At 39.4% G+C, this 23,971-nt stretch overlaps 2 protein-coding genes across 6 annotated transcripts in view; one reads left to right on the plus strand and one right to left on the minus strand.

The window, feature by feature from the left end:
- FARP1 (FERM, ARH/RhoGEF and pleckstrin domain protein 1) overlaps positions 1-715 on the plus strand; it is a gene marked incomplete at both ends in the record, with an annotated part of 162,282 nt that extends 161,567 nt beyond the window's left edge. For all 5 annotated transcript variants that reach the window (XM_079537932.1, XM_079537933.1, XM_079537934.1 and 2 more), the window contains one exon: positions 634-715. In XM_079537932.1, coding sequence (XP_079394058.1) covers positions 634-715 — 82 coding nt within the window. The remainder of the gene's footprint in view (positions 1-633) is intronic.
- Positions 716-9,046: 8,331 nt separating this feature from the next.
- The window catches only part of STK24 (serine/threonine kinase 24), a gene marked incomplete at both ends in the record, with an annotated part of 61,835 nt that continues 46,910 nt past the window's right edge, over positions 9,047-23,971 (minus strand). The window contains 8 exons of the mRNA XM_079548536.1: positions 9,047-9,083; positions 10,512-10,648; positions 11,987-12,055; positions 13,923-14,046; positions 16,231-16,376; positions 17,472-17,657; positions 22,790-22,947; positions 23,058-23,166. Of these exons, the coding sequence (XP_079404662.1) occupies positions 9,047-9,083; positions 10,512-10,648; positions 11,987-12,055; positions 13,923-14,046; positions 16,231-16,376; positions 17,472-17,657; positions 22,790-22,947; positions 23,058-23,166 (966 nt within the window). The remainder of the gene's footprint in view (positions 9,084-10,511; positions 10,649-11,986; positions 12,056-13,922; positions 14,047-16,230; positions 16,377-17,471; positions 17,658-22,789; positions 22,948-23,057; positions 23,167-23,971) is intronic.

Consider the following 23,971-nt stretch of genomic DNA (forward strand, 5'->3'; position numbering starts at 1 on the left):
CAGCTCTTACACATCCCACGGAATTCCAGATAGAGAGCTGGGAAATGGGCACCGCTCCTGCTCAGTTCTGGTTTAGCTTAGTCATACTTGGAATTAATTCAGCCCTTTTGTGTGAAACACTAATCTGACAAAGATTTGTAGTCTCATAGTCAAGAAAGCTGTGGTTCAGTTGTAGCCATGTCAATCAGTCTGAACCAAATATGGTGGGAAAAGGGGTAATTAAGTAAATGAATAGAATTGGAAGACAACACAGAAGTTCTTTCTCAGTTCTGGAAGAAGCATAACTGCGGCTACGTGACATGGTTTTGCTTTAGAACAGAGGTTATTTTCAGCTGCTCGTCACTTGGACCATCCAGAAGAAAAAAAAACACAAATAAAACCACTGTTAGGTTGATGAATTTTGGGTGCCCTCTCCCCCATCCTCTCTCAACCTCCTTTCATGTGTGCTTTTGGATCTGTACCCTCTTAACTTAGATAGGAAATACGCAGTAAGCACGATGCTCCCCCACTAGGCGTGGAAAATAACACTTTTCCACAACCAATAGCCCAGAAATTGGCCAGGAGGAGAAAATTTTTCAAGAAATCCTTCCTTGAGATCTTGCCACCCTTCTGCTTTTCTCTCCCCTCTCACAGATGGATGGAGGTGATCCGAAGTGCCACCAGCTCAGCCCTGCGCACACGCGCCCTGAGCCACCGGGAGCCCCACACCTACTGAATGCCACAGCAGCTGCCAGTTTTCTACAGGACATTGGAAACTTCTCCCCCCCGGAGCTTAGTAAAACTGAAATTTGGTAAAAGGAAGGAGAAAAACCAACCAGTAAGGTTCTGCAGAAACATCCGCAATTCCTCAGCAAAACTGTTTCAGTTTTCCATATGTTGAAAATAGCTTACACCATCCCCGTGGCTGCGGTTTGTTCATGTCTTGTATTTTGTCATTCTGTGCTGTTTTTAGCTTGTGCCAGTATTAAAATATTGTCCTTATTAGAGTGCCAAATGCCAAAAGACATTTTGTTGCCTCAGAGATTGCACCTAAAAAAACCGACTCCACAATCTGAAAACTCTCTTGTGAGGCAAATACTATTTCTTCTCTTTACATAAAAAATATATTATTTTTTTTTACCATGTTAACCTGTAGACTGCTGGAGTTTTAAATGTAGATGGACTTTCACAGTACAGACTCTAATTCTACACACAATGAGCAGTCTAGCAGGAACAAAGTAATTTTCAGATTTTTTTTCCTCCGGTCTTTCTAAATGTACTCAACAAGGAATTACTAATTTTCTATCTTTAACAAAGAAACAGTTTACAGCTCACTCTCATTTCCCATTGAGGTTACAGATCCACGTGGTATAAACAAGTTACAGGATTCCCATCGAACCATTTTCTCAGTGCAAGTTGACCAAATTGATCATGTTGGCTTGGGAAAGTGAATGCTATTTGCAAGATGAAACAGAATTAAAATAATCCAGTGCAATATTGTTTGGGCTGTTAATGTACTGTGAATGGTTATGTACAAGAAGAAATTAAAGGCTGTGGTGATGTTCTGCTGTTTGTTTTACAAACTTGAAAAAAAATAATCCAACCTGTATGCTCCAAGAACCACAGCTTTGTGTAATCAATTTGCGGGGTGTTCTGGTAACACGTGGACTAAAGCACTGCGTGTGGGGCAGCTGCTGAGCCCTGGGCTTGTTTTGCTGCTGGAGTTTCAGCATCAGAAATGCCAGTTTTGTATATCTGGCCCTAACATCACCTAGCACCGTTCTTGGGTGAGCTGTTGGCCCATTCAGAAGGGTGTCAGCACAAAGCCTGCTCTGATGAGATGCTTTTCCTTATGCTTTAAGAAACGCTTCACCGTGAAATCAGTATCAAATATCCATTAGCAGAACAGCATGCTGGAAACCCATCTGTCACCACTCAGGGCCTTTGGGGAAACCCAGTGCTAGGCAGAGGGGCCTGAATGTCAGCGTGGGAGATGAAGCTGGGACAGTGCTGCCCCCAACTTTTCTTCTTCTGGCTATTCACTGTGTTAATGCTTACCTATATGCGATGTATAAAATGGCTTACAGCTTTGCTCACAACAAAAGGGAATAAAATACCTCACAATACTATCATACATCTTGCTGTTTCAAGACAGTAGAGCCTTCTTTCTGTTCCCTCACCCCAATGAATACCTTAGCAAAATCAGAGCTCCAGGTGAGGAGCAGGATGGATATGTGTATGCCTATAATTTCAAGGAACAGGCTGCATTCTTGTGGCCAACTCTGTTCCAGTCTGACACAGGGAAATGAGCATTCCAGCAGTTTTGTAGACTTGTAGAATCCTTAAGGTTGGAAAAGACCGCTAGGATCATCCAGTCCAGCTCATCACCACCATGCCCACTAACCATGTCGCTCAGTGCCACTTCTACACATTTACTGCACACCTCCAGGGACGGTGACTCCATTACCTCCCTGGGCAGCCTGTGCCAGTGCCTCACCAGTTTCTGAGAAGGAACATCCAGTAATATCCTAGTGTTCGACCTGAACCTCCCATGGTACAACTTGAGGTCGTTCCCTCTTGTCCTATTAATAGTGAAGCAAGAGAAGAGGCCGACCCCCACCTTGCCACCACCATCTCCTTTCAGCTCATTGTAGAGGTTTCCCCTGAGTCTCCTCCAGACTGAACAACCTCAATTCTCTCAGCCACTCCTCATAAGGCTTGTGCTCCAGTGCCCTCACGGCTTCGTTGCCCTTCTCTGAACACATTGCAGGGCCTTGATGTTTTTCTTCTAGTGAGGGACCCAAAACTGAAATGCAGTACTTGAGGTGGGGCTTCACCAGAAGTTCATGTATGTATCTGGTAACTGGCTGCAGTTGCTCTTTTCTTTAAATATTTTCCTTAAAGCTTCAACTTACTAGCTCTGAGAATACTGATGAAATTCCTAGGCAGTCTGCCCTCCCTGTAGCTCAGATCTGCTATATATTATGCTATATATATATATAGCATATATAGCATATATATAGCATATATAGCATATATATAGCAGATCTGAGCTACAGGGAGGTAGGTACAGGAGCTTATACATATATATTATATATATATATATATATATATATATATGCTATATATATATAAGCCATAGAATTATATCATAGAATGGCTTGGGCAGGAAGGGACCGTAAAATCCACCCAGTCCCAATCCTCTGCTATGGGCAGGGCTGCCCACCCACTGCTCAGGCTGCCCAGGGCCCCATCCAACCTGGCTTTGTTACACCTCCAGGGATGGCCAGGGTGCTAAGCACCTCCGTTGGTTTTAAGGGAGACAAAATAAATAGGATAACTGCTGGCTACTGAATATACTTTAAGACTTAAAAGACATTTGTCTGAAATGAGCTAGGGGAAAAAAATAGAGAATATAGAAGTACTGCAGAAGACTCTGCTTCACACCACTAAAATTTCAGATGCCAATGACTGCTGTGTCCCTGTGTCTGTCCTTTACAACTGTTGGCAATGATAACATCTTTTTTACTATTTTTATTATTTTTAATGCAAATTCTGTGGAGGACCATGCACTAATTTGAGATAAAGTGAATTTTGGTTTAGATTACGGAGGCTTGTCAGACACTGTCTTCATCAATGCTATCCTCCAGAGGAGCTTCCTAAGAAGAAAGTCAGATAACAACTTTTCCAGGCTGTTGTTTTTATTAATGTAATTAGTCAAACATATATTTATGTATTTATTTAGATGGGAGTACCTACATTTGTCATCATTTTTCCAGTTTCTTATTCCTAAGGTTAACCCAAAAGTGAAATAACCATAAAAGAATAAAAGCAGTTATCTGGACAGTCAGCTCTCCCAATTGGTTGATGTCTACACGTGGGACTAAGCTCATGATGTGCTGGAAAGCTGTTCTACGCAAGCACTTACTGCTTGCTCTGAGTGATGTCATAGCATCGTCCATGAAATCAGCAGGGCTTGGAGATGCTTCTGGTTCTGGGTCCCTGTCCCAACACTCCGGGGTCAGCAGTGGAACAAACACATACTGACCACTCAAGTGATTTATTCTGTTTGTTCTCTGCCATTGCCTGCCATGAATGACCGGTCACAGGTTTCAAGTAGTGAAGGCATTGGAGCAAAGCAGGAGCTTCACTGTCACACACGGCTCAGGTTCCTGAGGAGCACTTTTTCCACAAGGCTGAGCAGCTCCATCATTTCTCAGCTAGCAGCTGTTCATTAAGGGACAAGTCATATTTACATACCCAGGCTTACTTATTTTCACTAAATTTTAATTAAGGACTGTTAAGACCACAATCCTTGTAAAATTGAGCTGAAATCTGCCAGAAGATGGTCAAGACAGACAACCTAGCGGGGAGAGGCATGCACTGGCACTGTGGACATCTCAGTAAAGGTCTCTGAAGAAAAGCTCTCACAAGAAAAAACTCCTTTCAGAAACAAAATCAGGGGCCAAAGCCCACGGTTGTACCAGCCAAGAACAAAATGGAGAAACGAGAAAAACTTGAAAGGCTTGATTTTGGCCATTTCTCCTCTTCCAACCAGCTATGCAGCCCTTCCTCTCAAAGGAAACATTCGCCCTAACTCTGTATGGATACACAACTCCAGCCATCCCCTGGGGGCAAGAAGGAGTTCGCTGGGGAGGAGAAAAGGGCAGTGCGGCACTTGTGCATTTTTGTAACAGCAGAAAATAGCAAAGAAACTTAGGAGTGCGAATGTCAGTTTGTTACTCAATTATAAGGGTAATTAGAGATGCACTATTTGGGTTAAGCTCGTGCTACTTGATGAGAGCAGTTCTTCAGCTTCCTGGGGCAGGATGCAAAATAGAGAGCAGTTTTAAGTCGCTGCCATTTGGAAGTTGGCACACTGTCTTACTGTAGGACAAGCTGTCATGTAAAGCTGCATAGATTAAACCCAAACAGACCCCTATCAATCACTTGTGTGCGTGCATTAACAATGAAACAGCAATACTCTGAGCTCCCCACATGGCCCTGCCATCTGTGAGCGTTAAACATACCAAATTCCCCAACACAAGATACTCTCAATACTCTTCCTTGGAAATCATCGTTGCAGATGAAGCAAGGGGTTGTCTTGTACAGATTCTAAGAATACTGCGATTAAAAACCACACCAATTTAACCAATTTAACCAAATAAACTGTCTGCTCACCAGCACTGCCCTGAATCTGGGAGCCCACCAAAGCATCCCTTGGGGGAGGAGACCCTAGAACCTCATCTCACTGACCACTCAGATGGCAGAATTTCGTTACGCTTTTCCTTCTTTATTTCTAGGTCACGTGGTTTACACGGAGCTTTACTACGTTGGTGTCGAGTGACAAAAGTAAGATTTAAACACATGGTTATCAACAGGCAGCAATGTTACAGAAAACAAGGTATGCACTTCGGTTGTCCTCTGTCATCACGCTTTAAAGAAAGGCAGAAAACCATTGCATACCAGTTGTCTACTGCGTAGGCTCAGTGCAGTCACCGGCACATCTGCACAATATGGCTGAAAAGAGCAAGCCTGCAGATTTGTGCAATGCTCTGAGCTCTTCCCAGCAGCTTACAAAAATAACTGGTGATGGTACTGATCCGTGCATTGCGCCTGTGCTTATTAACGCTTCTGATAGTCTTCCCATGGTGATAGTTTTGAAGCAGAAGTGTGTTTCCTTCCAAGTAAGGATAACCATTATAGACTCTGACTGTATCTGCTGAAAAGATACATACTGCCACATGAAGGATGAAGCGCTACAGCACAGGCTGCACAAGTGCATCAAAGCACAGGCAGATGGAAGGAGGTACGATAGACAGACAGGGTGTGAACACACAGCCAACGTGCATGCTCCTACCATAGCCCTCCATCCACCTGACCTCTGCAGGGAGTGCAGAACAGCGGTGCTCAGCCACTCACAGCCACTGGGCCCTTACCTATGTGGACATACACAGATAAAATGGCGGGGGCTGCAGGGAAGGCACGGCACCTCAAAGAAGGCTTTGCTGCTATACCAAAAGCGTTCCGTGCTGTAGCAGTCGTGCCATCACACTTCAGTAAACCAGTGATCCACTACAAAGTGCTACTGCAAGGAAAATCAAGCTCAAACAATAGATTACGCATCTGGTAATTACAAAAAAGCAAGCGTTCAGTGCAAACGACTGACTTTATTTATTCTTTTAAACAGTGAGTTTGTTTACTGCCTAATCCTGAAGCCTCTGACAAGTAAGCAGTTCCACCAATGTAATTGTTTGCATAAATAGGGATAACAAGTTGGTGCCCAGGATATTTGAGACCGAGTGAAGATGTGTTACCCGCACAGAGAAATCGTCAGTGCAACGCTGTGACACAGACATGTTTTTAGCATGAGACAGTCTCAGGAATATCAGCACACTTATTTTTTCCCCCAGAAAGTGAGGCCACGCTTCTTTCAAACAAAGCTCTTCTGTTACCAACATAGACCCTATTTTTAAAGCATCGATACTTTGTCGTAACAAATGATTGTAATTTTACATTCAAGATACAGCACACTTATTCAGTGAATCCCAGTTTAGGATATGTTATTTTTAAATAATCTATATATTACATAAAAAAATACACATCTCTACCATAAACAAGGTGTCGTCTGTACCCAAACACCCTGCCCCCTTTGGGCAGCAGGCCTTGCTGCATGCCTCCCCTTCCTTAGGCTCCTCAGCCAGCTGGGACACCCACCCAGCAAACTCCACCGCAATCTACTCAAATGGAGAAGTACTTCCTCAACATACAATTCTGGAATGCAAGAAAAATGCAACTTAAAAATATATGCATTTATTACTTCTTAAAAAAAAAATAATAGCATACCGTAGAGCTTCGTACAATTTTTTGATTGAGAAAGTCTTGAACTTCCACTACAAATTTAACATCCCTGCTGAATCCTTGAGTTCCACGCATCTCCTAGTAAGCTAACTTCAGTCTTAAGTGCTTAACATGCTTCCATTTTTCTTTTTGTATTCTGAATGTCAATACAACAGTTCATTCCCATATGCTATAACGGTGTGTATCTACCGAGTGGCCAAACACCGAGATGCAAGAAGGCGCGTTTCCCATTGCCCTGCATTCAGCTGCACGATTCACAGAGCTGAACTCATCTCCTCAGGCACAAGCGCACCCTTCACGCTCGGGGCACACAAAACAACACGCACAATGATCTCGATCAAAGAAGAGTTACAAACCACCGCTCAGATGTATGCACTGTCCAATTCATCTTGGCCGCAAAGGAAAAGCAGGCCATCGTTATGTTGGCAGACGTACTGCGTCTAAGAACACGGCCACAAGAATGGGAGCACAGATACCCATTTCTTTTAACAGTTGTTTCGACTTGATCAGAAGTTTCATAGCTCTGTTAGCCTAGCAGCGTCTTCTAACACCGTTAAATCATTACATTAATAATTAAGGCTACTAATATGCATACAGTAAGAGCTAGCTTGGTGCTGAGAAGTCCCTCACCAGCTCCTAGAGAACTTATAGAGACTGGGTCCTTTTTGTATGACTTCAGATCGAGATACCCATACTTATTTTAATCCTTTCTTTCAAAGCTTGTATCTTGATTAAAAATAATAATGATAAAACATTTAAACACATAAGATGCCTGACTGTCCAAAATCTAAAATCACCTCCTTTATTCCCCTCATCAAAACTAGGCAAACAGAATCACAAGCACCTGAACAGCCCTGGTGAATCAAACCAAGGCAAAACTCAATGTCATACTGGCAGGCTAAAAAAAAATAAGCCACCTAATCAACTGTGTAACTGATGGTACTATTTCCAAGGAAATTTTAGCTTCACCAGCTATCCTAGAGAATAACACTGGAAATTTTAGAGTTCCAAATTTTCTTTTTTTCTGGGAGGTAACAGGGCAGCATTCAGCCCTCCTGGCTCAGTTTTGCTGCCTCTGTGTCCAACATCTATCAGTAAAGGGATTCACAGCTTCAAGCAGCAAGACCCAACTCTGAATAAATGGGTAATTTTTCATTCATGCTGCCAGACACTGGTTGTAAATGATAAAAACAGGCATAAAGGAGAAACATTTGCCTGTCTGTCTTAGAGCCAACACCCTAATATTTCAGAATATATGCAAGTAATAAAAATTTATTTGTGTGAGCATTCAAACATGTTTTAGGTGGGAAAAAAAAGCGTGTATCTGAATTTCATGACAAGCTTCACGAATATCTATTACTAAAACTGAAGAACACATAAAGTTTAGAACTTGCATTGGCACAATTTAAAACTGAAGTCATGAAAGAGCTCATCCTACAGGAAAAAAACAATAATTTAAAGCTTTGAGAAAGAAGGTGTATTAAATTTAAAACAACCAGAAGTAGTACCATAATTGGAAAATCACACTCTGAAAATCGATAAAAAGGAAGAAATACCGGAGAAACAGAGCAAAATTGTGTCTTTGCTTTGAGGTACGAATAGAAGGGTCCATTGTACAGGATTACCTATCTCCCAATGGCAAATCCTTCACATACAAAAAAAAAAATCAACCCAAGATTCACTTATCACATGGTTCGAGATTTACATGTAATAAAGGCAAGGCAATACTCAAGTTATGGCCTGTCAAATATTTACCCCACTAACAGTATCTACAGAAGCACTTTACCATTTTGTACACAGTGATTCCTTATGCACGTCGAAAGGCTTTCAGTTAAAAAAAGACGTTATATACAGATCTGTACACAATTCCAACAAACACATTCCATCTCCCAGTGGAATTCTTAAAGCAAGATACCTGAGGTTTCTCAATATCTTCAATTTCTCTATCACAAACCTAAATATACATCTCAGATTTTACAAAAAGACACCTCCCTGGAATATGTGCATTATCATTAAAAAAAAACTATAGCTTTAAGGAGCTGAAAAAAGACTGCCTCCATCTGAGAGACTTCACTGCCACTCTTGCATGTTGAAGAATGTCCTTTCACCGGAGGATATTTCGGTGACTAAGGGGCAGAACAACATCAGGATTCAATTCTTCAGTGCAGACACCATGGGATCTCCGCTGTCTCAGCAGAAGAGTACTTTAGTAGGATGAAGTACTTCCTCCAGCTAGTGAATATCTGAAGAGCATAAGAAAGGGTTTTTATTGTGACTTTCAGAGCACTTTATGCAACAAGCAGCAATTAATAGTTATTATTCTGTTACATGCTGTTGAAGTTCTGGTCTTTCTCCTTCCAGAATGACATCCACCAGTACTGTTACACTTGAAAGAGAAAAGCCATAGATCTGAACAGTATGTAAAATACACTTCATCAGAACACTGCTGCTTTTCTAACAGCACCAACAACTCCTATTCAAGTACATTAGTGAGAAGTACACAATACAGTATATTTTTATATAATTTATATATATTTTTTTATAAAAAAGTATTTTTATATAATGTGGGCAAAATTTAGCAATTTTAGCCTTCTTGGCACATTTACATCATAATCATTCCAAAATATTGCTAGGGCAGGAAACTCATATTTCTTAATCTAAACAGATTCTTAAATCATAAAAAGATGCATTTTAATCATATTAAACTTTCAAATAACTTTATAACATATCACAGATCAGAATTGAAGAGAAAAGGTAAATGGACTCAACTCAATTTATTGGGCAGTTCTTCTGAGGCTCCCAATAAACCCACACAGTCAGACTTAGGAAATACAGGTTTAATCAATCATAGGAGGAATGAAAATCTCAACAGAAATGTGTTGTTGAAGAGTCATTTTCAATAGTTCACTTACAGGTGGAGAGGATATTGCAAGTGGATACAAGAAACGACTGAATGATGCAGCAGAACATCAAGTTTCTTGTAGTTTTCAAATAAGGACAAACTATATTTTCAGAAGTTGACTAGCTCCTAAAATACCCACTAAGCTGTGGAATGGTTCTAATTCATTTTTAAGGAACATCCACTGTTGTCATTCATTTATTTACTTTGTTGAAGGAACATTTGTGTGCTGACACACTGGGTTTTTCTTTGGTATAAGAGAAACTTCACCTACACACGACCCACCAACAGACATTGTCTATGAATGTTTCTCTCTTTCAAAGAAGAGGAAGCATCATCTGCCTCCCTTGTGACAATAAGATATTATGGCTGAGAAAAACAGCAGTAGTCCACATAATCAGAAACATAAGGAAAATAAAATGCTAAGGAAGCATCTGGTGTGGCAAAAGTAACGACTGCAGGATTACCTCCAGCACCACAGAAATGCCACACGACGTCCTCTGCACTAAGGAAAGTGTCAGAGTCCCCTGCAACAACTGCAAACAGAAAATGCTGTCCAGTCTCATGTGATACAAAATATGCACACCAACAGTATCAATGTCCATATGAACTACCACCTGAAGCTATACATCAGAACTGCTGATACAGTTAGGTGCTTGGGGTAGAAAGCAGGCAAGTGTTTTTTCACTTGCTAAAAAAATAGAAATAATCATTTCAATTTAGTAGTGCTTGTAGAGTAAGATCTGTAATCCTTAGTGAATTGTTCCATTACCTCTGAATCCTCTGCACAAGGTGTGACACCATGTTATCTGCAATGCCTGGACAAGCCTCTTCAGCTAAATAAATAGCCTTCTTCAGTTCTTCTATGGAATCCGTGTTACCACCACACGCTTCACTTTTCTCTTTCAACTGAAATAAAAAATGGAAGAGATACATTAGTATAATACTCACAGTATTTCCATAAGCAGTATAATGCAAAAACTTGTATAAAGGGACTGTCAGTGTTCAGAATGTTAGAGTTTGACTTTTGTTATTCATTCCTGCATCTTAAAGACCTTTTTCTTCCAGAAGTTGGCCTGTGCAGCAGTTATCGGGATGTCATTTCTCTGCACAAGACTTCAGTCATTCACGCATCCTTTTCATTCAAGTACTGTGATGCTATCCCAAGAAGGAAGCACTATTTAGCTGCAGCTGTTTGGTTTCAAGCTGTGTTGCTTAAACATTCACTTTAATACACACACAAATAATAAGAACCCAGTGATTTCTAGGAGACATGTAACAATGGATGTAGTGAAGAGAAAATGAAAAATAAAGGTACAAAAATGGAGGGTGGACAGCAGAAAGCACTGGATGCAGGACCCACTTCATTTTTAATATGAGAAAGGGAGAAGGAAGACCTAAAGGAGATGCAGAGCAACCTGGAACATGTTTTAGAGATGGGAAGGTAGGAAGTTGAAAGAAATGTCTGAAACAGAGGCAAGAAAGTGAGTAACACATAAAGCACTGAAGTGGAAATAGCAAAAATCCCTGCCCAAAGCGTTCCTCCAGTTTCCGTAGGAGAATGACAGGCTCATTTAATACTGGACTTGGAATAAACAATACAGAGGTTGTCCCCTTTAAATAAATGTAATGGCTTTTGTGCACTCAACATCCTTCCAAGCAGCATGCAAAACTCTGTAATAATCCTCTGAAACACCACTTCATTCAGTAGAACAAAATTAAGACATTTTCTCTAGGAAAACAGTTTCTTTAACATTCTTTCTGTAACAGTTACAAGGATTGAAAACACTATCTGAATAAAAATCTTTCATAGAAAAGATAAGAGTGAGAGGGAAGGGTTATTATCTTTTTCTTTAACAAAGTTCCATCAACATTTTAAAATAACATCTTCATAGATGTCCATCTTCCCTTTCATATGATAGTTATTTAAGTATCTGGGAAAACAAAACAAAACATACAAAAAGGCAAAATTGAGAATGGGAACAAGATACTGCTCTCAACCCTGAAGTTCAAATGTTAAGTTCTTGCTGCTCTGCTCCACATATACTGCAGTAGAGAAGAATTTAAAATTTGTAACAGATAGAATGACACAGAAAATGATAAGAGGAAGCTTTGATGACATAAAGTCAATTTAGCTGCAACAAAAGGTGTAACAAATCAAGCTCCAAACGTTGTCTTTCCTCTTATGTTTCTGTTTTTCAGAGACATAAATCCTAGAACTGAGTAACATCTAAAGCAATATCTTACCTCTGCAAATAAAGGGGATATAACTGTAGACAGGCATTGAGATACAGACCTTTTGGGGATGTCTTTTTCCTTAGAAGAAAAAAAAGAAAAGATTCTTAAGAATTTAATTTCCAAGAAGAAGCACTTTCATTGCTTTCTGTTTCTAATTAAACAAGAGAAAATAGCTCAAATATGCTATACTTCATGAAAAATGTTTCTAAGCATAGACAAATATGTAGAATATCTTACAACAGACAAACAGACTGTTTCAAAACACCATGAAGACTGGAGGTTAAACTAAAGTTTGAGGGTGTGGCACCTCAAATACATGCAAACTTCAAGTTACAGGGGAAAAAAGAAAAATATATATATATATATATAAAATCACAGAACCATAGGGGTTGGAAGGCACCTCTGGAGATCATCTAGCCATAGAATCATAGAATCATAGAATCATAGAATCACAGAATGGTCTGGGTTGAAATAGACCACAATGATCATCCAGTTTCAACCCCCCTGCTGTGTGCAGGGTCACCAACCACCAGACCAGGCTGCCCAGAGCCACATCCACAGCCTCCTTGGGCAACCTGTTCCAGTGCGTCACCACCTTCTGTGTGAAAAACTTCCTCCTAATATCTAACCTAAACCTCTCCTGTCTCAGTTTAAGACCATTCCCCCTTGTCTTATCACTATCCACCCTCATAAACAGCTGTTCCCCTCCTGTTCGTACGCTCCCTTTAAGTACTGGAAGGCCACAATGAGGTCTCCCCAGAGCCTTCTCTTCTCCAAGCTAAACAAGCCCAGTTCCCTCAGTCTTTCCTCATAGGAGAGGTGCTCCAGCCCTCTGATCATCTTAGTGGCCTTCCTCTGGACTCTCGCTAAAGCAGGCTCCCTAGAGTAGGTTACACAGGAAAGCATCCAGGTGGGTTTTGAATATTTCCAGAGAAGGAGACTCCGCAAGTTCTCTGGGCAGCCTGCTCCAGTGCTCTGTCACCCTCACAGTGAAGAAGCTCTTCCTCATCTTCAGATAGAACTCCCTGTGTTCCCGTTTGTACTCCCTGCTCCTTGTTCTGTTGTTAGGCACTACCATCCTCTTGCCAACCACCCAGTAGATATTTATAGGTGTTGATCAGATCCCCTCTCAGCCTTCTCTTCTCCAGACTGAACAGTCCCAGGTCTCTCAGCCTTTCCCCATCAGGGAGATGCTCCGGGCTCCTCATCATCTTTGTTGCCCTCTGCTGGACTATTTCTAGTAGTTTGCTGTCTTTTTTGAACTGGGCAGCCAGAACTGAACACAGTACCCCAGATGTGATTTCACCAGGACAAAGTAGAGGGGGAGGATCACCTCCCTTGACCTGCTGGCCACACGCTTTATAATGCACCCCCGGGTACCACTGGACTTCTTGGCCACAAGGGCACACTGCTGGCTCATGCCCAACCTGTTGTCTACCAGGACACCCAGGTCCTTCTCTGCAGAGCTCCTCTCCAGCAGCTCAGCCCCTAACCTGTACTAATGCATGCAGTTATTCCTTTTCAGGTGTAAGACTCTACACTTGCTCTTCCTACCAATCCTATGAAGTCAAATTCAGCAAATCCTACACACTCCAATATTCAATGAGTCTCTCACACAACAGGTTTAAGTTCACCCAGCCAAAAGAAAATTTGGAAAACAAAATACTATCTGGTCTTCCCCCAGTGTTTTGGCAATAGCATTTATACACATCACAAGCCACAGAAAAAAGACACATTTACAGAATACCCAAACTTTAAGATCTACTCAAAATGTTTTGTCAAAGCAGTTGTGGAGCACACATTTTCAACAGAAGTTCTGAAATTTTACAATTCAAATGCTGTCAAAGATATATAACAAATAGACCTGTGAAAAAATACTGAATCATTTCACTGAATTAAAAGTAAGAGCTATCTCCTTGTATAATACAATCAACACGTTAAGCACCTTATTTCTTTGCAACTCCAAAGGCTGGGCTGCTCCATTCTCTAGATTCTTGGGATCTTTTTCTCTTATTGTGAAGATCCATTCTCCTGAGTCACCCCCACCTGAAGCCTGGCCATCTGGTTCACTTTGAGGAAAGGAAAAACAAGTTTTATTACCTACACCTGATTGCCTGTGCTCATTCAACATACATGTTGGTCACAAAACCTCCACTGATGACCAAAATCAGGATTCTATTGTATGTGCTAATGAGCATCAAGACAAGTGTGAAAGATAATGCAATTATTTTTTGAGAAATTGAAAACTTTTATTTAGAAAATGAAATTAAAATACTTCAGTAAATTTAAATTAACTTTTTTTTTTTTTTTTAAAAGAGAAGCATGAAAGATTGAAAATAGCTTCCCAAGTTACATAAGCAAGTAATGTGGAATGTATCATTTCTAACCAAAAACTGGCTTCAGTATATTATCTCAAATTATTAGTGAATAAAAGAAAAATAATCCACTTTTTTTTTTTTTTTGCCTACTAAAATAGTTAAGACTCTAGCTTAGAATACCTTTGTGAAAGTCAGTTTACTCCCACTATGAAGGCAAATTTCTTCCCAATACATAAAAAAAAGGGCTAGCCATGTAGGGATACAGTATGGATTTAACAAACTACTTCAGCACAAGTAAATTCTTTGCCCGCTTTTAGTGAGTGGCATATTAAAAGAAACTATATTCTCTAACTCCTGGTAAGTTGAGAGAACAAAAACATTTATGCTGATGCTAACCAGTCACAGAATTACATTTCATTTCTCCCTGTTACAGATCTCTAAGTTATGATCTGTGAATTAAGAGTGATCTACAAGGAAACCACCAGCAATTAAAAGAGTGTCTTCTGGCCGCCATACAAAAAGTATTCCAAGTACCATACCAAGCCAAAAACAATGTAATTACTGTAATAAAAATTTTGAACATTTCTGCTCGAAATCACATAGAACTTCTGGCTGTCACTGAAAGAAGTAAATTACTTTCCGTGTATGCATTAGTTCTAGAGAGTTATCAATTTGGAAAGTTAGCATTCCATTGGATCAGCATGCCACATCAATTCATCTTTTTATCACCTCTACTGTAAGGGCTGCTGTGGAAGCAGAAAGGAAAACAAGCTTAGACAAAGAATTCAATCATCTCATAAGCACTCAAGAACCACTTTAGTTCCTGTGCCAAGCCATCAAAGCTGGTCTCATATTCCACAGGAGAAATGAACTACAATCTGCTGCTTCAGTTAGCAACTGATCTCAGATCAGTTTTAGAACCAGTAATTCAGCTTCCGTATGAGGACTGGAACTGTAATCACTGGAAGGAATCAAGACATTAATAATATAAGACAAACCTACATCTGATACATTAGCCAAGATATCTCAATCCAGCTGATGTTTGCCATTAGCACAGAGACTGGAACTGCAGAGAATAGCTCGCTTGCTAAATTATAATTAGAAGTTGAACCAGCTCATGAATAAACAGTAACAATCCCTTCATTTCATTTTTAGAAGGTCTGCAATCTGATGATGCCTAAGTATTTGAGAATAACAAAGTTAACTTATTAGCACAGTCATAACTATTTTTAACTCGATTTCCTAAGGAAACTAATTCTTGAACATATTAGGCAGTTCCATCAAATTTCACAGACAGAAGTTAAAAACAGAAGGGGAAAATCACAGCACTCTAAAAATCTGAACTTTAATGACACACATGCTATAGTAGCCTAACCTTCTTAGAAGGATATTTATCTCAGAAAGCCTCATGCTCTCAAAATATGAGATGATAGTGAGATATTTATCTCACTAGGCCTCATGCTCTCAAAACCCTATGACCATGGAAGCATTATTCCACTAATCCTTTTCTATATACAAGGATATGCTTCTGCTTGCTTATTGCAGATGCCAAAATCAAGGCCAACCTGCCACCAAGGAGACAGCACCCCTCTTCAGATGGCCATATGCACACATAGCACAGTGTATATATGTACACTGAAACCTGGTTGTGCAGGGTGAGATCCAGCTTTTGCTGACATGACAGGAGCATAGTCAGCCTTATGTCCAGGAAGGACCCTAGACTCTACATAGAAGAGAATACTGTACAGAATGAGCCAGAATTGTTTTCAGTTATAAAGTTATTTGCATAAAATCCCTCACAACATTTAAATCAAGATTTCATAAGCTTACCATGGCTGCTAACCCGAAAAGCTGTAATTAAACAACAGAGCACAGGAATATACATGCTAAAAATTATGTGCTAGAATAAAAATTTTAAAAATTCATTCAACTTACGTATCTGAGTCATCTGAGCTGGAGTCATCATGACTTTGTTCAGACTTCCACCTCTTGTGCCTATCAATAAGCTCAGTCAGGTAGGAAATTTTCTTGGCATTTCGTAAAATGAATTTGTGTTTTAAGAGTTCCTTTGCAGTAGGTCTCTTAAAAAAAAAAAATAAATAAAAATTACTGCATTTGAAAGTGTTAAAATCACTCACTGTAAGAAGATTAAGAAAACTAGACCAGACTTGATGCAAACAAGTACTTACAAAGACAGACAGTGTCTACAAATAAGATTTCTACCTGATATTCTAGAGAAGTGGAACTGTGTCTATTCTTATGTAGAAACTAAATGATAAAACTCTTCCTAAGTATCAAACAATATATTAACTTGTCTTCCTTTGATGCTTAAATCATGGGGAGCCTGGGGCTTCACTCACAGCAGAATTTTCTAACATCCCTGTGGTTATGAGAATTGCTGTCTCCATCCAGAAGATTCCTGACTTGTTTGTGCAGTGCTTTACAGACCTACCGCTTAAGGGTTAAAAAAAAAAAAGTCCACAAGAAAATCACTCCCTTTTAATCCAGTTTCGGCATTAAGATTAGACACAGCAAAAATCTCTTCAATAAAAAAGAACTTGACGGGTTAAAAAAAAATTAAATGTGATCTATTTATAAAATCTAGAAAAAAAGCACCAGGACCTTGAAAAGTCTCCAAAAGTAACATACAGTTACCCATGTTTAAAGAAATAACTGAAAAACATTCAACCAGCAGAAATCAGACAAATCTTTTTGCTAGAACAAATAAAGGCAAAGGATGTTTTAAAATGAAATAGCAAAAAAGCAAAGGAAAAAATAATTAAAAAATGTGGAAGTATTGTGCTTGCATAATGGATTCCAGTGATTTGATAATGTAGAGACCTCTGGACGTAATTTGTTAAATTGGAAGAACACACACAAAAAAATTGCCTGCACGCTGGTTATGATCAGTACTGTTAATCTCAGGAAAGATAATGAAGTAAGCTTACAGTTTGCTTACTTTTAAAAAACACAATTGCAAATAAATATTATTGTTACCAATGAAGAAAAAAGTAACTGAATCTTAAAAGAGCACAATGAAACTTCTAGTTAGATCTTTCCCTATAAATCACTGATACAGGTGCTTCCTTTAAACTCCTGCAAACAAGTTTTCCCATAAAGAATTGATGTAAACCAGTCAAGCTCCCAACAACATACTGAAAGATGCTGGAACTCACAAAGCTTGGGTCCTTGTTCAAGCAGGCTTCAACAAACTCTTTGAGGGATTTACTGAAGTTTCCTTCCAACGTTGGTGGATTATTCTTAGGGATGAGGAACAAAACTTTCATTGGATGCAATTCTGAATGAGGTGGCTCTCCTTTTGCAAGTTCTATGGCTGTTATGCCTAATGACCAGATATCTGCCTGCAAGAAACAATCCTGTTATGATTGCGTCAGAGAAAGAGGAAACAATATTGATTTCAAAGAGAGATTTTGTATCTTTATTGTAAATCACTTCATTAAACTTTTCTTGTAAAAATGGTCTCATGTTGTGGTTAACTACATAAAGCAAAGGACACATACAGCATAAAGCAGCTCTTATTATTAGAGCTAACAAACTTTTATCAGTTACAACTGATTTTGAAACAAATCTTTTTAAATATAGTGGTAAAGGTATTACAAACCAGCACCTAACCATATTGAAGTTTCCAATTCAAATCATTCAAATCCAAGGCAGGAAATGATACTGGAATAAAAGATGTCAAAACATGCAGAAAAGGTTTTTCTTCTCTAAGCATCAACCAGTACAACTTTAAGAAATGGAACAAATTAGAATGCATTTCTTTCTGGGGTTTAACATCATCTTATATATCATTTTTATTCATGGACTAGAGAAACATGGTCTAGAACAGTATTATTCAACTTTTTCAACTCAAGATTTCAACCAGTTAAACACATGGTCCAAGTACTTGGTCCCAGCTTCTGAAACACGGGAAATGCTTTTCTACCTGATTTTCCTGGTAAAGCTCCTGACTGCCAAGATGGCTTCATCTAAATGAAACTTCTCTAAGTCATACACAAAGACAATGCAAATCCAAAGGCTCACTGTCATGTTAGAAAGATAAATCAAATCATACTGCTGAGATCAGTGTTAAGATTCCTAGCATTTAATTTCAGTGATGAGCTGAATCCATACTGTTACTGGATGTGACCGTACACATACTGGTTTGTTAGGTAGGATTATTTACATATATTTGTTTTGCAGGTTTTCATTGCCAAAATGGTCTACTTGTTCCAGGGAACACAGACTCCCCAGATCCAAATCCTACTGCCAAATCTGCCTGAAATAATGGATCCTAATACTTAGTGTTTTGCTGAATACAGTGAGGGAGGTGAGGCACTGGAAAAGTTGTCTATAGATGTGGTTAATGCTCTGTTCCTGGAGATGTTCAAGGCAGGGTCAGATCAGGCCCTGAGCAGCCTGATCTAGCTGTGCATGCCCCCCTTCATTGCAGGGGAATTGGACTAGATGACCTTTAAAGGTCCCTTCCTACTGCAAGGATTCTATGATTCTATGAACAAAACAGACAAAGAAATCAAAAGAACGGGTGAATAAACTCCTTGGAAAAACAGGATTGGAAAAACAAATCACAAATCGCTCTTCCAACCAATGGTAAGGTACCATTTAAAAATAAGCATGTTTCGATTTTCCTGTTTCTTCTGAAGCAAAAGTAGAACAGATTTATCCTCAAATACAGTTCTCAAGTGATTTCAGTGCCTGACTTGATTTCCAAACAGCATTTGGAACACTGCTGTGCCAAAAACAGATATATTTCCAGGTGCTAGATAAAGTCTTCATTTATCAATACAGTTACAGAATCACAGAATCATTAAGATTGGAAAATGATGACCATCATCTAGTCCAACCATCAACCCATCCCCATCATGCCCACTCATTGAAGCACAGAATTATTAAGGTTGGAAAAGACCTCCAAGATCACTAAACCGCTGCTTCTCTATCAGAGCAGGTCCCCTCTAACTCGTGGTATCCAACCTTATGGCTTGCCTGTGTTGTAGTTAGTGAGGAGGAACTGTCTAGGGCTGCATATATACATTAATTATATATTTCATAAATAACAGAAAGTCTCAAATTGAACACAGAGAATTACATATATAAATAAGCTCCAAGTTCCATTTTTCTTAATAACAACTTTATCAGCTAAGCTCTCCTCAAGCCTGAGTCTAACTGTGAATAACTTTCCTCTGACAGGAAATCTTTTCTTGGTTATGGAAGAAAAATGTCGCCTGCAAAGAGAATTCCTCATGTTAGCAACTGAGCATTATTTCCACCTTATTCTAAATCCCAGTTTCTCAAAAGAAATGTGTTAAAGTCATAAAAATGGATAACATTCTTCTGTCAGACTTTCAGTCCCAGAGGTAGCATGTATATACATGCACATATTTATACAAAACAAGTTCATATATGTCTGTGTGTATGTGTGCATACTTCTTTCTTCTATGTCCCTTAGGTATCTAATGCATTCTACTTGAAGTGATCTTTCCCCACTGCAAGTGAACAACAAAGTCCAACAAACCCAGCCCACACAATAGCTCTTTGAAGTTGCAGCTTCCTGTGGGAAGCATCAAGAATATTAAAACAAATTCTCTCTGAAATTGTACTGCCTCCTGAGAAAGAATATCAAAACAGATGCAACAGATGCAAGTACTGACTTCATGTGTATCCATCTATGCATTTCCAGGACCTGCTTGTCTGTGACAAGCAAACTTCAGGCACAACACCTGCAAAACATTTCTCCAAATGTGGGGGGGACAATGTCAAGTGGTCTTTGGGATGAATCATCCCCATCATTCAAATAACCTTCCATCGTTACGTTTACCCCACATTAAAATTTTTACAGTTTTAAATCCTGAACAAAAATTACTCTTCCAAGTTCAAATGGAAGTTGGGAATTCGTTCTCTGCACTACTGGCATAAAGAATTTCTTTTTCTTGTTCTAATGAGTAAAGTTTAGTCTGACTTCAAAACTCCTATAGTTGAAAGAAACAGGTTTAGTGCAAGAAAAAAAATTAAATTAAATACTTAATTATTTCTATTAGAAACAACATAGTAGAGAGGACAGAGAACTAGTTATGGGAAAACTAAAGCAAGTAAAAGAAGATGACTTCCGGTCGTGAGTAGTGTTCCCCAGGGGTTGGTGCTGGGGCCTGTCCTCTTCAATATCTTTATTGATGACCTGGATGAGGGCATCGAGTGCACCCTCAGTAAATTCGCAGATGACACCAAATTGGCTGGAAGCGTGGATCTGCCTGGGGGTAGCGAGGCTATACAGAGGGATCTGGACAGGCTGGAGAGCTGGGCTGAAGCCAATGGGATGAGTTTCAACAAGGCCAAATGCCGGGTCCTGCACTTCGGCCACAACAACCCCAGGCAATGCTACAGGCCTGGGGCGGTGTGGCTGGAGGACTGCGTAGAGGAAACGGACCTGGGGGTATTGATTGATGCTCGGCTGAACATGAGCCGACAGTGTGCCCAGGTGGCCAAGAAGGCCAATGGCATCCTGGCTTGCATCAGAAACAGTGTTGCAAGCAGGAGCAGAGAGGTGATTGTTCCCCTATATTCAGCACTAGTGAGGCCGCACCTCGAGTACTGTGTCCAGTTTTGGGCCCCTCACTGCAAGAAAGACATTGAGGCCCTGGAACGTGTTCAAAGGAGGGCAACAAAGCTGGTGAGGGGTCTGGAGCACAGGCCATATGAGGAGAGGCTGAAGGAGCTGGGAATGTTCAGCCTGGAGAAGAGGAGGCTCAGGGGAGACCTCATTGCTCTCTATAACTTCCTGAAGGGAGGTTGTGGTGAGCTGGGGGTCGGCCTCTTCTCTCGTGTCATTAGTGATAGGACCAGAGGGAATGGCTTCAAGCTACGGCAGGGGAGATTCAGGCTGGACATGAGGAAGTATTACTTTTCAGAAAGGGTGGTCAGGCACTGGAATGGACTGCCCAGGGAGGTGGTGGAGTCACCGAGCCTGGGGGTGTTCAAGGAAAGGCTGGATGTTGTGATGAGGGACATGGTTTAGTGGGAGCTATTGGGAATAGGCGAACGGTTGGACTGGATGATCTTTTAGGTCTTTTCCAACCTTGGTGATTCTATGATTCTATGATTCTATGACTTTCAGATGAAGAAAGGCATCAAAAACATGAAGAAATAAGAATTGACAAAACTAGAGAAATTAGACAGGAAGGAAGGATCTTATGTGGACATTAAATCAAAGAACAAATAATGTGGAAAAAATGAAATACATGATATGGGGAAAGACAAATACAAAACAGGAAATAAAATAATGAAACAGGTCATAATTTTAACAGAACTACTACTGTCACTGTTTGACTTTTCACTACTTTTCCCATGGCTGATTTCCCACAGCAGTCAGATTTTTATTATCTCTATGGATTACTTGGACCTTAAAAGCAAACTTCAAAAGAAAATGAAAAATGAAGTTTAATTTTCTGCCATCAAGTACTGTTCTCAGACTAGCTACTTAACTCTTTAAAGTGCAAATATTACAGCTAACTTACAGAATATATCTGGAAATATTATGCTCTCAAATATACGGATGTGAATCATTATTTCCTGTCCAATAGAAGGCGCTGAAACTTCACTATCCATCTCAAAACTATTATCTTCTGTGACTAAACACAAGTATTAGAGTGCCTTGTAAATATAATTACTAATACATGGTCTGAGATAAAAATAATACAACAGTTCGAAAATGGGACTGAACTGAGTAAAAACAGAATGAGCAAATCCCGTGTGAGAAACTCATGGCGTATCAGAATATGCTTAATGCATTCCAAAAGCCCCACCTTACCTTGAAACTACAATATTAGGAACATAACTTGCGGGTTGAATTGTCCAGATTCACATATTTTAACATAAATACATAAATGGTATGCATTTGCTAAATCCTGAATTAAAATAGTACAGTGTCCTTAACAAAAGATAGAGATATTACTGAAATATATTCGCATAGCATACTTTCTAAAAAATAAAAAATAATGCTATATTAAACTGTCACAGTAGTTTTAAAGTTTAATGAATGTCAACATGAATGTTAAAATTATGAGAAGACAAAAAATAAACTTTTAACCAAAAATATTTTGAGTGTTTCACATGAGGAAATTCCTCAAAAGTTTGTGTCTTTGATTCTAAAAATTGTTTACTAGAATGTTTAATTCTAGTATCCAAATAAATATATTTGGATATATAGATATATTAATCTATAATCTAATTAATCTATAATATATATATAATCTATATATTTAGATGAGATGTAACTGTACGTTAATATCTGAAAATGTTTACATTGGAAATCAAGATACTGGAATATCAGTCCTTGCACAAATTATGCTGATAACACAGGGAAGGCCATGCTCAGGAAACCCACGAACTGCCCATAATATTAAGAGGAATGATAAAAAAGCCAAATCAAAGACCTTAATCTTTATTACAATGATCAGCAAAACTGAAATACATCTCTCACCTTTGAATCATAAGCAGATTGCTTTATTACTTCAGGTGCCATCCAAAATGGTGTTCCCACAAAAGTATTCCTCTTTATTTGTGTATCTGTTAGTTGTCCTGCTACTCCAAAATCTGCTAGTTTTACTTCTCCTTGTTCAGATAGCAATACATTAGCCGCTAGAGTAAGGAAAAAGAAAGAGTTGAAATTAAGAGATTTGATTCTGCAAGGGTCTTCATTTATACTTCATGAGCTCTTCAAACACTACTAGAAAACAAGAACAGTTTACCTTTAATATCTCTGTGGATTTTCTTTTCTGAATGTAGGTAATCAAGACCTTTGAGTATCTCCCTTAGTATTGTTGCAATCTGGGTCTCATCAAGTGAGCCAGGTTCTAACTAGGAAACAAAAGAAATATTTATGTGTGTGTGTATGCATTTATGAAAGGAGAAATGAAGAGACCAGAAACAGAACTGAGTATAAAAGAAATTATTCATTCTGGCATACTTTAAAACTTCCCATTTGCTAACTTTGTAACATGAGATACAACAAAGGTTACCTGCAAACAAACAAAAAAAATAAACCCACTACAGTTCTAAACTAAGTTGTTTTATGACAAATAAAGAAATACTTCTCCAAAATGCTTTTAGAAGTTTGTCAAAGGCTCCACAAAGGCACAGTTAAAAGTTATTGCTTTGTTGTGGTCGTGTCATAGATACATGTGGTTTGAAAAGCATCTACATTGCAAACTCTTTCTTAAGATCATGCTGAATTTGATGGGCAAACCTACAGGCCTATATGGACCCAAATGTCAAAAGCCTGAGAAGGAAACAAAGGCATTGAAGACACCACATCTATCAAATATCAGGTCACTATGTCAGATGAGATTTTGTGAAGCTGTCCAAAATACAACTCAAATCACTATCCTGACAAAGCACTGAGTAAGTTCTTTTTTCATACAAAACTGAAGGTATGGATCTGCAAATCATCAGAAAGGTCACTACCTAAAGGAAGCTTCTTAGCCAGTAGGGGAACTGTGAGAGAACAAAACCGAAACTCTGACAATTTGCAAATACTCAAAATGGGGAGTGGGCAGCGCTGAGCTCTGCTCTGTGTGACAGCGACAGGGCCCGAGGGAACGGCATGGAGCTGTCAGGGGAGGGCAGCTGGGGGTCAGGGAAAGGGGCTGCACCAGAAGTTGGT

The sequence above is a fragment of the Tetrao urogallus genome (assembly GCF_951394365.1).
Source record: "Tetrao urogallus genome assembly, chromosome: 1".
Classification (NCBI taxonomy): domain Eukaryota; kingdom Metazoa; phylum Chordata; class Aves; order Galliformes; family Phasianidae; genus Tetrao; species Tetrao urogallus.